We start from the raw sequence: 12,218 nt of genomic DNA, 5'->3' as shown, positions 1-12,218 counted from the left end.
AATGATGATCCTGAGGAGGCCACATGGTCTGTGCTAGGGACAGCTGTGTCAGCATGTCAATGTAGCCTTTTCTTACCTCCAGATGCTCTAAAATATACGGTGGATTTGTCATGCCCAGCCTCAGCATGGCTCCCTCAGGAATCACTTCCACCAGCTTCCACAGAAGTGTGGGGAGATCTGTGCCAATGTCTCTGCCATAGGCGCCAGTGTCTTCGCTGGTCAGCCATATCTCGCAAACACCCTCTGTGAATTAAAGAAGATAATTAGCAGATCTGTGGCCCAGCCATTTCCTTCACCAAGCCACTGCTCACTCTTTCTAATGGAGTATTTTTCAACACCATTATGCAGGCAGTTGGCTCATTCAATCGCAGAAAAAGCAGTTTACTCTTCCTTGGCAGTAGCTTATTAAGTTCATTTTAAGAACATCTGAGAGTTGCAACAATGTCATAAGGTAGCTGTGTGCCCTAAGAAGTCATCAACATCCCCAGGCAATAGGCTCAAGCATGCTTCTCCAAAGCACTGATCAGCGCTAGAGCTCCAGGCCCACCTCAGAGAATACCGACTTGATGTGGGAGTGTCATATATCAATCTGTTGATTTCATTGGTTAAGCAATAAAGAAACTGCTTGGCCCTCATAGGTTAAAACATAGGTGGGTGGAGTAAACAGAACAGAATGCTGGGAGGAAGAGGAAGTGAGCTCAGACTCGAAAGCTCTGCTCTCTGGAGCAGAGACGCCATGCTCCCCTCTCCTGGGCAGACGCGATCAATGAAGCTCCGACCCAGGATGGACGTAGGTTAAGATCTTCCCTGGTAAGCCACCTCGTGGGCTACACAGATGATTAGAAATGGGCTAAATTAACATGTGAGAATTAGCCTAGAAGAGGCTAGATAGAAATGGGCCAAGCAGTGTTTAAATGAATACAGTTTGTGTGTTGTTATTTCGGGCATAAGCTAGCCAGGCAGCCGGGGTGCTGGGGACGCAGCCCCGCTGCTCCTATTACAATACCGACTAAACACTGTAAACTGTGAATGGAAAGAGTTCCTCCATTGAATAGGAACTGGGAACAGTTAACTCATTAGTCCCTCTGTCCCCAACTGAAGGAAAAATGTCAAGTGTAGTTAAGGATTAATTCACAATTTATTAATCAATCATAACGAACCCATTTTTTTTAGTAACTATTATAATCTGTCTCCTTTATTCAATTGAAATAATGCACACTTTATTTTCACATTAAAAACATTGGCTGGTACCTAAACTAAGTGGCTGCCTTGGAACCCCTTCTTCATTTGCTTAGTGCTTTTACCTTAGGAAAGAATATTTAATTTTTGCTGCTGTAATGAATCCTATCTTCAATTGCTGGGATGGACAGCACATGCCTGTGATCTCAGCTCCCGGGAAGCTGAGACAGGAGAACTACTCCAAGTACAAGACCAACCTAGGCTTCAACATTCTAGGCCAGTGTGTATTACAGAGTAAGTCCTTGTCTCAGAAAGTAAAACCAAACAAACAAAAGGTAACGGTTTGCAATAGCAGTCTTTCAAAAACAAAAGAAAACACTTTTGCATCACCTAATGGTATAAAAATGAATGAAACAGAATAAGCAAGAGCCACCCAAGTTCTCCTGGTATACAGACAGACCCTTCCTGAACCCACATTCAGTGAGAGAATAAGCTAATATTAAAAGGCTAAAACAAACAAAATGAATGTGGTGTGAAGTTAGTTCAGGTCAGCTGATTCCCTGCTTAGGAAGACCTCCACATACAAGGGCACAGACACAGCTTCCAGAGGGAAACACGATGGAAGTTTCCAGAAACTTTCTTAAAACTGCCATTGCATGGCAGGCTTCCAAAGCACAGTTTAAACTGTAATAGCCAAGAGAGGCAAATGTGACTTGTCTGTAAACATGGATAGACTCAAACTGTACAGAAGAAAGCCCACAACTGAACTCTTAATTATCAGCAATACAGTTCGCTGCTTGGACCTAAGATATCTAGACACTATTCTTTCTATAGATAAGAGCTATGTGCTTTATTATCAAACCTGCAAAAATAGATTTTATCTTTCTGAGGTTTACACAGGTCAGAGGACAAGAGGGTGAATGTGAACTGCCCACTTTTCACTTACAGAATCATGGATCAGCAATAAGAATGAAACCTATTGAAAAGTTCAGATAAAGTAAAAACTGGGGATGTTTTAGAACTAAAATCAGTAATATAGCTGGGTGTGGTGGTGCACTCCTTTAAGCAGAAGACAGAAGCAGGCAGATCTCCGAGTTAGAAGCCAGGCTGACCTAGATAGTGAATTCCAGGCCAGATAAGGATACACAATGAGACCTAGTCTCAAAAACAAAAACAAAAATGAACAAAAAAAATCAGTAATGTTAAGAATATTTTACAGTCTTCCTCGGTTTGAATATACAGGTTCCAGAAAGAATAAGTCTTTTTCCTCCAAAGAAACACACCTGGCATGTTTTACTATTTTATGAACATTATCTTTAAATTAATTAAATTTTTTTCTATTTAAAAATGTGTGATATCAACACCTCTACCCCCATCCCTTAAGGATCAGGGAGCATTACGAAAGCAGCAAGAACAGTATAGGAGAGCTAGAAGATGCTTCCTTCTGGACATAACCTAGCCTTTATGCTCAAGAACTCACCATAGCTGTGGTTACCTGCACAAGCCCTGCCTAAGACAGCATTCGGTCCACCCCAGCTGGACTCACTAGGTTACACACTCAAAAGAGAAGAGTGGGAAGAGGATGAGATGCAGCTTGTATAGGGGAGAACGAAAGGAATTTGGGGTGAGTATTGTTGGAAATATAATAAATTCAAGAGGCTAGTGGAAATGAAGCAGCCTTTATATTCAGTTCTGCAGAAAGGTACAAGCATTGGGAAAAGGCAAGTTGACTGCCACATGGATTTGGTGCAGGACAGTGGATTATGATCCCCTGCTCATCTCTTATAGGCCAGGATTTGCATCCCTCCCACACTGCCCATCTCATTAGCCTAGGGCAAAAGCCCTCACCCAATCAACAATCTGGAGCTTGAAGCTGTTCTTTTTCTCCAATTCTGGGCTCAGCCATGAAGCAGATCACTTGTAACTTTCTGAATTGTGAGACAAACTGGGGTCAGCCCAGCTATGGGAGAGAAGCCCTGCTTGTCAGTAACTCTGAAAATAGAACTATCAGCCTGTTCCTTACAAATATGGTCAAGCTGTGTTACATACATGCACGAAACCATCAAAAAATAAAAAGAAACTTTTAAAAGTATCCCAATTGATGGTGTAATCTTGATTTTAAAATTCTACGTGCCACCAGACATTGCATTTATGTGAACCTGGACCTTTTATACGACAGGGATTCATTCTGTAGCTAAGGCCGGCTGCAAAGCTATGATCAGCATCCTGTCTCAGCCAGCAGATAACAGGAGTGAACTACCAGATTCATACAACCTGCTTAAAAAACTATAATTAAAAAAAAATAGAAAGGCTCTAGGAAGAAAGATGGCCAAGTAACAACACAAACACATTTTATAACATTCTGAAAGGGGTTATGAAAACAGGACATTAAATGTGATTTTCCAGTCACTGGCATTTGAGCAACACAATGTGAACATTTTAAAATGAACAGGATTTTTTAATTTACAAATTTTCCATTCAAATGGTTCCACGTATGCCTTCTGTAGAAGAGCAAGTTCCTGGAATGGTGCCTCCTCTGTTGTTGGGTGAATACAGAGGGGGAAATCACCCTGGATAGAACAGAAATAACATCCACTGGAGAAAACAGCAGTCTGCTCCCCAACCTGCAAAGGTTGGGGACGAATAGCTTCTGGGAAGCTGCAACTTCAAATCACATCACACAGAGAGGAAGCAGCTGTGACATTCGATCAGCACCACTGAAGCAGCAGCCTCTATGTCCCGACAGGCTGCTACAGTACTCAGGGCAGAGGAGAGTCAGCTCAATGGTAAGCCCTGGCCTTGACAGTCCTGCCCTGCCAGACCAATTCAAAAGCACGTCAAAGACCTGCTAGGAATCAACAGGGTTCAGATGTTTTAAGGCTTTCTTTCTGTCATTCTTTCTAGTGAGAGGTGATTCCTCAAATTTTTACCACCAAGAAGTCATTACAGAAAGAAAGAAAAGCGAGGCAGAACCCTCAATCTCATGATTCTGCATGAGCAGTCGCTGCCAGACTAAGCACATGCATGAATATGATGCGGCAGCTGGGGCTGCAATCACCAAAACTGGACTAGCATTGAGGTACAGACATGTTTGTCTGCACAACTAATTGGCCACACATAGAGGCAGCCGTGTTTGCCTGAAGAGTTTCACTCCTTAAGGACTTGAGGTCTTTATTAGTCCTTGCCTAATGTGTGCCCCATAACTGGTACAGATCCACCATGAAGCTTCTGTATTTTAAGATTGCCTATCATGCAGGTCCTATCAGGGGACAGTGGCAGATTCATAGGGAGTTTTCTGTTCACTTCTTAGGGAGAAGCAGGGCTGAGAGGCTACAATGCCAGCCCCAAAGGGACAATTCCAGCTGCACTGAAACATCCACCTTGAAAAACAGCACATAAAATGAAGATGAGAAGTGTGAACAACTGAGATAAGAGAAACAAAGGCATAACCAGCAACTCCCGTGTCTGTAAAAACAAACACGAACAAAGCAATAAAACGGCATGAGACAGAGACTAACATTTTTTCCTAATCTGCTCCATCACCCAAGTTCCACTCATTTGCCCCAAACTGTTCCATCACCAGGCTCATCAGGAGGTCATAACAACCTTGCAGAATGCTAATTTTGGTAATTATATCAGGAAGGGATGAGATGTACTTTTCAGGAATATTGAGCCATGAGAACCCATGGTCATCTTCCCTGAGTAAGAACTCATGAGGCCACACTTCCAATACAAGCCACCTCTTCCAAAGTGGAGAATATCAACAGCTGGGTCCCACTCTGCTCCACAGTAATCTGAGGTGGCAAGTGATGAAAAACACAAAATACACAAAGGATTAATAAAAGAAAGCTAACATCCTCAATAAAATATTTTTACAACAAAGAAAACCCTATTGGAAAAAAATTAAATATTGCCAAACTCAGTTGTGAAAGACTCAGCTTCTCTGTATGAGTGCCACTGTAAAAAGCTGAAATATGGATGCAGATCAATGTCCTCTGCTTAAAAAGTGATGCTCTCTACAAGATCTTGCTTTATCATTAGGGAAAATTCCCACCATAATAAGCTATTTCAATTACTGTATTGTTAGAAAAACTTCCAAAACAAAGGCTCCAGAAGTGTAGCTGCAGAAGCTGGAGAGATGGCTTGTGGTTAACAACACTTGTTGCATGACCCTGAGGGCTGGAGTTCAGATCCCTGCACCTACATAATAAGTCAGCATGCCAAACACACTATAAACCAGGCTCTGGAAGACTGGAGACAGGAGCATTTCCAGGATGCTGGCTTCTCACCTGGCCCAGAAAACATGGGCACCAGGTCCAAAGGGACACTCTGACTCAAGAATGAGAGGTAAAAAGTGACAGAGGAAGACAGTGACTCCCTAGTCTCCCCTCCACATGTTATGTACACCCAATAATGCGGTCATGCACTCAAATATATAAAGTAAATACATACATCTAAAAAACTGTAACTATAAACAGTGATTGGGAGAATCAATGGTAAGAGGGCAATAAAGTTTAACGACATATAATGCCACAAAAATACCTATAGTTGCATGTGTACTGGATGGCCAAGAAACCTACATCAATTTGAAGTTAAACCTATCATTTCAAAATCTGCTCCATTTCCCTTCCTCCCCATCTCTCGAGTTTGTTCTCCACTCCTGTCTTTCTGACTTTTCCTTCCTCTCTTTGGTAACATCTGATTCCTTCCTTATCATTTCATTCTAGACTTCTTTCTCCCAATAAGGCACATGTTGTATTTGTTCTATTTATATATCTCGTATTAAGTTACCTGATCTTGCTTCTTCCTGCTACATGAAGTGCTATGCAGAGTCGGCTTCACGTTGGGAAGTTCACAAGTAATAAGACTGTTCCTTATGCATCTGAAGGGTCATGAGTAAGAGCACAGACAGGAGCACTCCTGTCCAGCCCATTCATTTAAGAACAGATTGGACATTTCAGACCCTGTATCGACATTAAAAAGTTTCGTATCTTTACTTTAGATGGGGGCAGAAGAGACTAAATCATCTTATTTAAAGATAGATCATAGTAAGACCAGCTTAGCCTATGCTATGCCTCCAAACCTTCCATTTTGGAAGCAGAGTCTATGCATGTAGCTCAGGCTGCCAACAAACTTAGTGTGCTCTATCATAAGCCTTCTGAATACTGAGATTATAGGGCACACCTGGCCATTGCCACTATTATTAGTGGCCTCCAGCCTGGGTCTCTGAGTTCTTGGCTTCTTAGTCAATGAACTATAGAATCACACACAGTCAAGTGCCAAAGCAAAATGAAAGCAAAGCACCCTGCGAGAAAGCTGCAGGCTGTAGGTCAGCTTTACCAGAGCCCCAATCACTGCCCCACACTCCTGTTTGTGGGTCCATGAGGAGGAGCTGGTTGCTTAGGACAGAGGAGTGATCTTGTGATTGACAGTCTCGGCTAATGTGAGTCTTTGTTCCTAGTACATGGCTTTCCTGTGCTGCATCTGATTTTAATCATATGCATGCCCAATTATGCACAGGCATAAGATGGCAATTAAGGAATTTTCCCTGAAAGTTTGCTTGGAGGAACTAGTGTGTCTTACTGCACAAGCACCTCAAACCAGTCCAGACTGGATCAATGCAATGTCACCTATTCCAGAATATGCTTCAGGATGTGTATGGCAACATAGGCAAAGTGACGAAAAATTGCTAGGCAATAATAGGTCAGTGTGACCCACTGGGAAGTAGACAAAATTGCCGGGGAAAAAATTGGGATCTTGGGGGTGGGGTGGGATGGGGGTAAGGGGAGATGGGGAGAGAAAAGTGAGAAGGGGAGGATGGGGGGAACTTGAGGAAACAGGATGATTGGGATAAAGGAAGGTTGGATAGGGGAGCAGGGAAGCACAAATCTTAGTTAAGGGAGCCACCTTAGGGTTGGCAAGAGACTTGAATCTAGAGTGGCTCCCAGGAGCCCAAGGTGATGTTCCCAGTTAGTTCCTTGGGCAGCTGAGGATAGGGAACCTGAAATGACCCTATCCTATAGCCATACTGATGAATATCTTGCATATCACCATAGAACCTTCATCTGGTGATGGATGGAGACAGAGACAGAGACCCACACTGGAGCACCAGACTGAGCTCCCAAGGTCCCAATGAAAAGCAGAAGGAGGGAGAACATGAGCAAGGAAGTCAGGACCAAGAGGGGTTCACCCACCCACTGAGACAATGGGGCTGATCTATTGGGAGCTCACCAAGGCCAGCTGGATAGGGACTGAAAAAGCATGGGATAAAACTGGACTCTCTGAACATGGCGAACAATGAGGGCTGATGAGAAGCCAAGGACAATGGCACGGGGTTTTGATCCTACTTCATGTTCTGGCTTTGTGGGAGCCTAGCCAGTTTGGATGTTCACCTTCCGAGACATGGACGGAGGGGGGAGGACCTTGGACTTTCCACAGGGCAGGGAACCCTGACTGCTCTTTGGACTGGAGAGGGAGGGGGAGAGGAGTGGGGGGAGGGGAGAAGGGTGGGAGGAGGGGGAAGGAAATGGGAGGCTGGGAGGAGGCAGAAACTTTTTTTCTTTTTCTCAATAAAAAAAAATTAAAAAAATGATAAAGTTTAGAAAAATGCATTTCTGTAATTGTTCCATCTTTTGATTTTTTATTTCAATGCACTACCAATGGTTTGTGGAGTATTTTTTATTCTTCAATTTTCAATAAACTTTATGTATTCCTGAAAAAAAAAAGAAGAAAGGAAATATTGACTATGACTTTTCTCCTTATTACCGACCAGAAGTAGTAACATGAGAGATGACTGAACCAGAAAAGGACATGGAAACAGCCATTGTAAACACGACCCATAGTTTCACAGTTATGGGCACGACGAAAGATGGCACACTCCGTAATGTTGGCATTTAAAGACTCTGAGTTGCAAGGATCCTGAGTCTGATGCTAGCCTTACATAGCAAGATCTTGCTGGAGAGACAGGGAGGTAGGAGGAAGGAAATGAGGAAGGCAGGAAAGAAAGCAAGAAGGCAAGCAAGAATGAAGGAAATGAAAAAAAGAAAATGAGGAATACGAGAATAGGCATTGCCAACAAGACAAAATTGGGAATAAAATGGAATTCTAACACACCAGTAAGAAGAGGGCAGGCAAAGCAGACAGAAGGAAGAGACCTTATGAGGCTACGGAAAGCTCATCTGTGGAGGGCTGGTGGGAGCGGTAGAGGAGAGATTCACAACAGCTGCCACAATCCTGCTTCCCCGTTTCTCTTAAAAATATTCAGAGTAAGTGCGGTAAATGTCAAGATGTAATACATGTGGTATTTTTTTAACTATGCTAAGTCTTACATTTTTCTATGTTGTAAACAATTCTTACAAATTTAATGACAATAATCTGATTAAACAAACTTGGCTGAAGTTTATCATTTTTCTATTTTATAAAACACTTAGGGCTCTGTAAGCATAATTAAGAGCAAGTGACCTTTATTAAATCCTTCTTATTAATTTCTTATTAAATATATTCTATATGAAGCTAATTAAGAGAGCTAATATTCAGTATTTTAAAATAGAATGGTAATGTTTCTCTAGCCCAAGGGTGGAAATCAGAATGACATTTTAAAACTCCCTCTTTGGAAAAGGCAAAAATGATCAGTTCTCACCATCAGTACATGTGTCTGTCATCTCAGCACTGGGGAAGTGGAGCCAAAGGGTTGTCAAGATCAAAGGCAGGCTTGACGTGAGATGGGATAACTCCTGTGGTTGTGTGTGTGTGTGTGTGTGTGTGTGTGTGTGTGTGTGTGTGAAAGAGAGACAGAGAGGGAGGAAGAGAGAGCCCTCTCTCTTTACAGTCTTTCTGTGTTTAGTACTGTGTCTAATACTCTGTGCTAATTAGCCAATGTGTGTGAATTTTTAAAAAAGATCAATTTTAAAAAACAGTAGTCAATGAATAACCTAGCTAATAAATACAAAAAGACTTTATTTCATTTCCACTAAAGGCGGTCAACCCATCCCAAGGCGGAGCCAGAAGCAGAGCCTGGATTAGATCTCACCTTTGAATTTTCCAAAAAGAGCTCTAATAGCTTTTTAATTTTTTTTTTGGTATCATTTCAGTAATCCCAGGAAAATACCTACAAAACTTTAGCCATAAATATTGCAATGGATAAGTAGAAACTAGAACTTGAGAGGAAAGCTATTGGTGTGAAACGCTGTAAGATGCATTAGCGAACGGCTCCCTCTGATTCATCACTGGGGGAAGCGGAGGACTGGAAGCATGCAGAGGTGTGCATAAGAACAAAGATTGCTGGACTGAAAGATTTAAGAGGAAACCAAAAGACGTAAAAATATTTAAGACTTGTGAATATTGACGAGGTTTCAAAAATTACATTTTGGAAATATCAAGTTAATTCAAATATCTGATTAAAATAAATTCATTCTATAGCATTCAATTTTACATGAAATAGCAACTAGAGCATTTTCAATTACACAGGTTGCTAACATACTCTTGTTGAAAATACATAAATTTCAGAACTGCCTACAATGAAGAGCAGTGACACTTAATGGGAATAATTCACATCTTAAGTTTATCTAGTAACAACTGGCACTTTTTCTCCATACTTAACAACAGCCATGGCCTTTCCTCAGATTTGTGATAATGAAACACTATACCTTACACATCGTATACTTCACTTACTTCTATTTGTATTTTTAAAAATGTAGATTATTGAAATTCTCAAAACTGTATTACAAATAAAAATAACCACTTACAAATTCCTGACTCTACAATAATCCTTTTGTGCATTATCTTTAACTAATTTCTCTCAGGGAAAAAGAATGAAATGGTATTAACAAAGTAACAAAATTAACTTAATGAATATGAATATTTATAATCCCTCTTCCATAAAATCATTATACAGGTATGCACCATGTTTCTGTAGCCACAATATTACTGTAGTGTCTACTCTGATCTGTAAACAAAAGAGAGTGCTTAGGATAATGGCTTGCGCTGGCCAAAAATTAGCCAACTATAGCAAAAGCATTTTTTGAAAGTGTGCTGGTTATTTTTTCTCAAATATTTATTTATTTCGATTAAGTCTCTCAAACCTTTTCTACTCAATTTTATTTTAATACTGCAAATTTGAGTTTACACAAACAGGCTACAATACTCTAATAGGGGGTGCTTAGACTATAAAAAAAAACACCTTCTTTATCCAATAAAAGAATAAGAAAAGGGCATTAGCCAGGAAGGAAAATCAGGAGAGGAGGATCCAGTTCCCTTATCAATCAACATCTTATCACTGGCGCAGTTGGTTCCACAAACAGGTCCACATCCGGGGCAGCACACTCAGAGCACAGGATGGACGAGTCAGACACATATCCATCTTCTACCAGGTCCACCACCTAGTGTCATACAACAGCAATGTGTACTACAAACACCTGACTGTGGATGATCTAAAACCACAATGTCACAGCGTCATGAACTGCCATCTGCTCTCCTCCCCTCGGTCTAGAAGTTCCTTCTGTGTCCTTAAAGCCAAGGAGCTGCGTGCAAGGCCAGGGCGATCATGTGGCCTTATGCTAAGCTCTCCAACCCTAAAAGAAGCTCATTTCAGTTCCTGTGTCCATCAATAGCCACTTCCTGATTTTTTTTGTCTTTTTCTAAGTACTGTAATGAGGATAATGGTTCATAGGATGCCTTCAACATTACCGGTGTCTCAAATAATAAAATACCTTTAACTCAAAAAAAAAAAAAAAAGGTTAAACAACAAATGAACCCAGACTGGAGAAATTTCTACTGACCACAAAATTGCTTTTGATGACACTCAAAGCTATTTTACTATAAAGGCCCACAAATTACCAATATGCAAATGATCTTCATGCCAGAAATGTAGCAAATATTCAAAGATTCAGAGTGCTTAAAAATATTCACCCCACTGGGATGATTTCAGATTAAAGAAAATAAGGACTGTGTAATTATATACACTTACCTTGACAAAGAGAAAGCAATCTGTGATTAGAACATAGCAATTAGTTAGAAATTGCTGCACATGGATGTAATTACCCATCCGTCTACATGCAGTCAATTACATTTATCTCATTGCATCAGGAAAAGGTTTCTGCCTGAGGCAACTGCCAGTCATGTATTTATAAGGTTTCTAGACTTTACAGTGAATATATTATTGCGTTCGGGCACATGTGCGAAAGTTACAGTTTAGAGACATTCTTAATTTTAGGTTTCTACTTTTAGCTTGCGATTATCTCATCTCTTTTCAAGAGTCAACTACAATCCAGCTTTCAAACCGATGGCGTCACATCTGCCTATGTAATGTTGACACACATCACCTGTTTATTTTAGAACTTATGAAACCCTAAAGTTATCCCCTTCAAAAATTATCTTAGTGTTTGAGAGCAAAGAACACAAGGTGCTCCCCACCTGAGCTTAAGTTAGATGTGCAGCATGAAAACAGCCTCTTCCTTTGCAAGGGCTAACCAGAGTTTTCCATTTCTCACTACTCTGCTGTGGGAGAAGATGGTGGTTTTCTGGGCTGGAATTCTTAGAACCAGACTGAAAGCTGGGATCTTCCACTTGTTTCTCCATTTCATATGAGAGCATACAACCTCGAATCCCATCCTAGCAGGGCCTGATTCCATGTTTCTATGGCAGCTCACACTTAGTGTCACTGCAAAAACTACTTAATTGACCTGAGGGTTAATAACCATCTCATTAGACTACAGGATTTCATGACAAATGAAAGTCAGCAGGACATGCAACACCTAGCAAGGCACCTGCCTCACAGAATGGACATAAAGAGGGTACATGCCATCACTGCACAGTCCTTATAGAGTCTACAAAGATTACATAAACCCACAGATACACAGGCCTCTCAGGAACTAAGAAGAAAATATATCCATCCCTCTGTAAGGAAACATCTTTGGTTTTGGTTCGGAACTATCTTTCCTGAAGAGTCAGGTTTCAGAACTCAGGAATTTGAAATTAAAGTTGGGCCACACTATAATTTAGAACCAAGAGAGGTGACTCCCTTCTGTTGAGGATCTCGGGCC

The 12,218-nt window shown here is 41.2% G+C and overlaps 1 protein-coding gene across 1 annotated transcript in view; it reads right to left on the bottom strand.

The window, feature by feature from the left end:
- Cdkal1 (CDK5 regulatory subunit associated protein 1 like 1) overlaps window positions 1–12,218 on the bottom strand; it is a 532,123-nt gene that overhangs the window by 218,520 nt on the left and 301,385 nt on the right. Inside the window, 1 exon segment of the mRNA XM_041633005.1 lies at window positions 77–243. Within this exon segment, the coding sequence (XP_041488939.1) occupies window positions 77–243 (167 nt within the window).

This window comes from Microtus oregoni, unplaced genomic scaffold (genome assembly GCF_018167655.1).
Source record: "Microtus oregoni isolate MIOR12 unplaced genomic scaffold, Mior012 000042F_ref0000377, whole genome shotgun sequence".
Classification (NCBI taxonomy): Eukaryota; Metazoa; Chordata; class Mammalia; order Rodentia; family Cricetidae; genus Microtus; species Microtus oregoni.
This window is presented reverse-complemented; position numbering and strand designations above follow the sequence as displayed.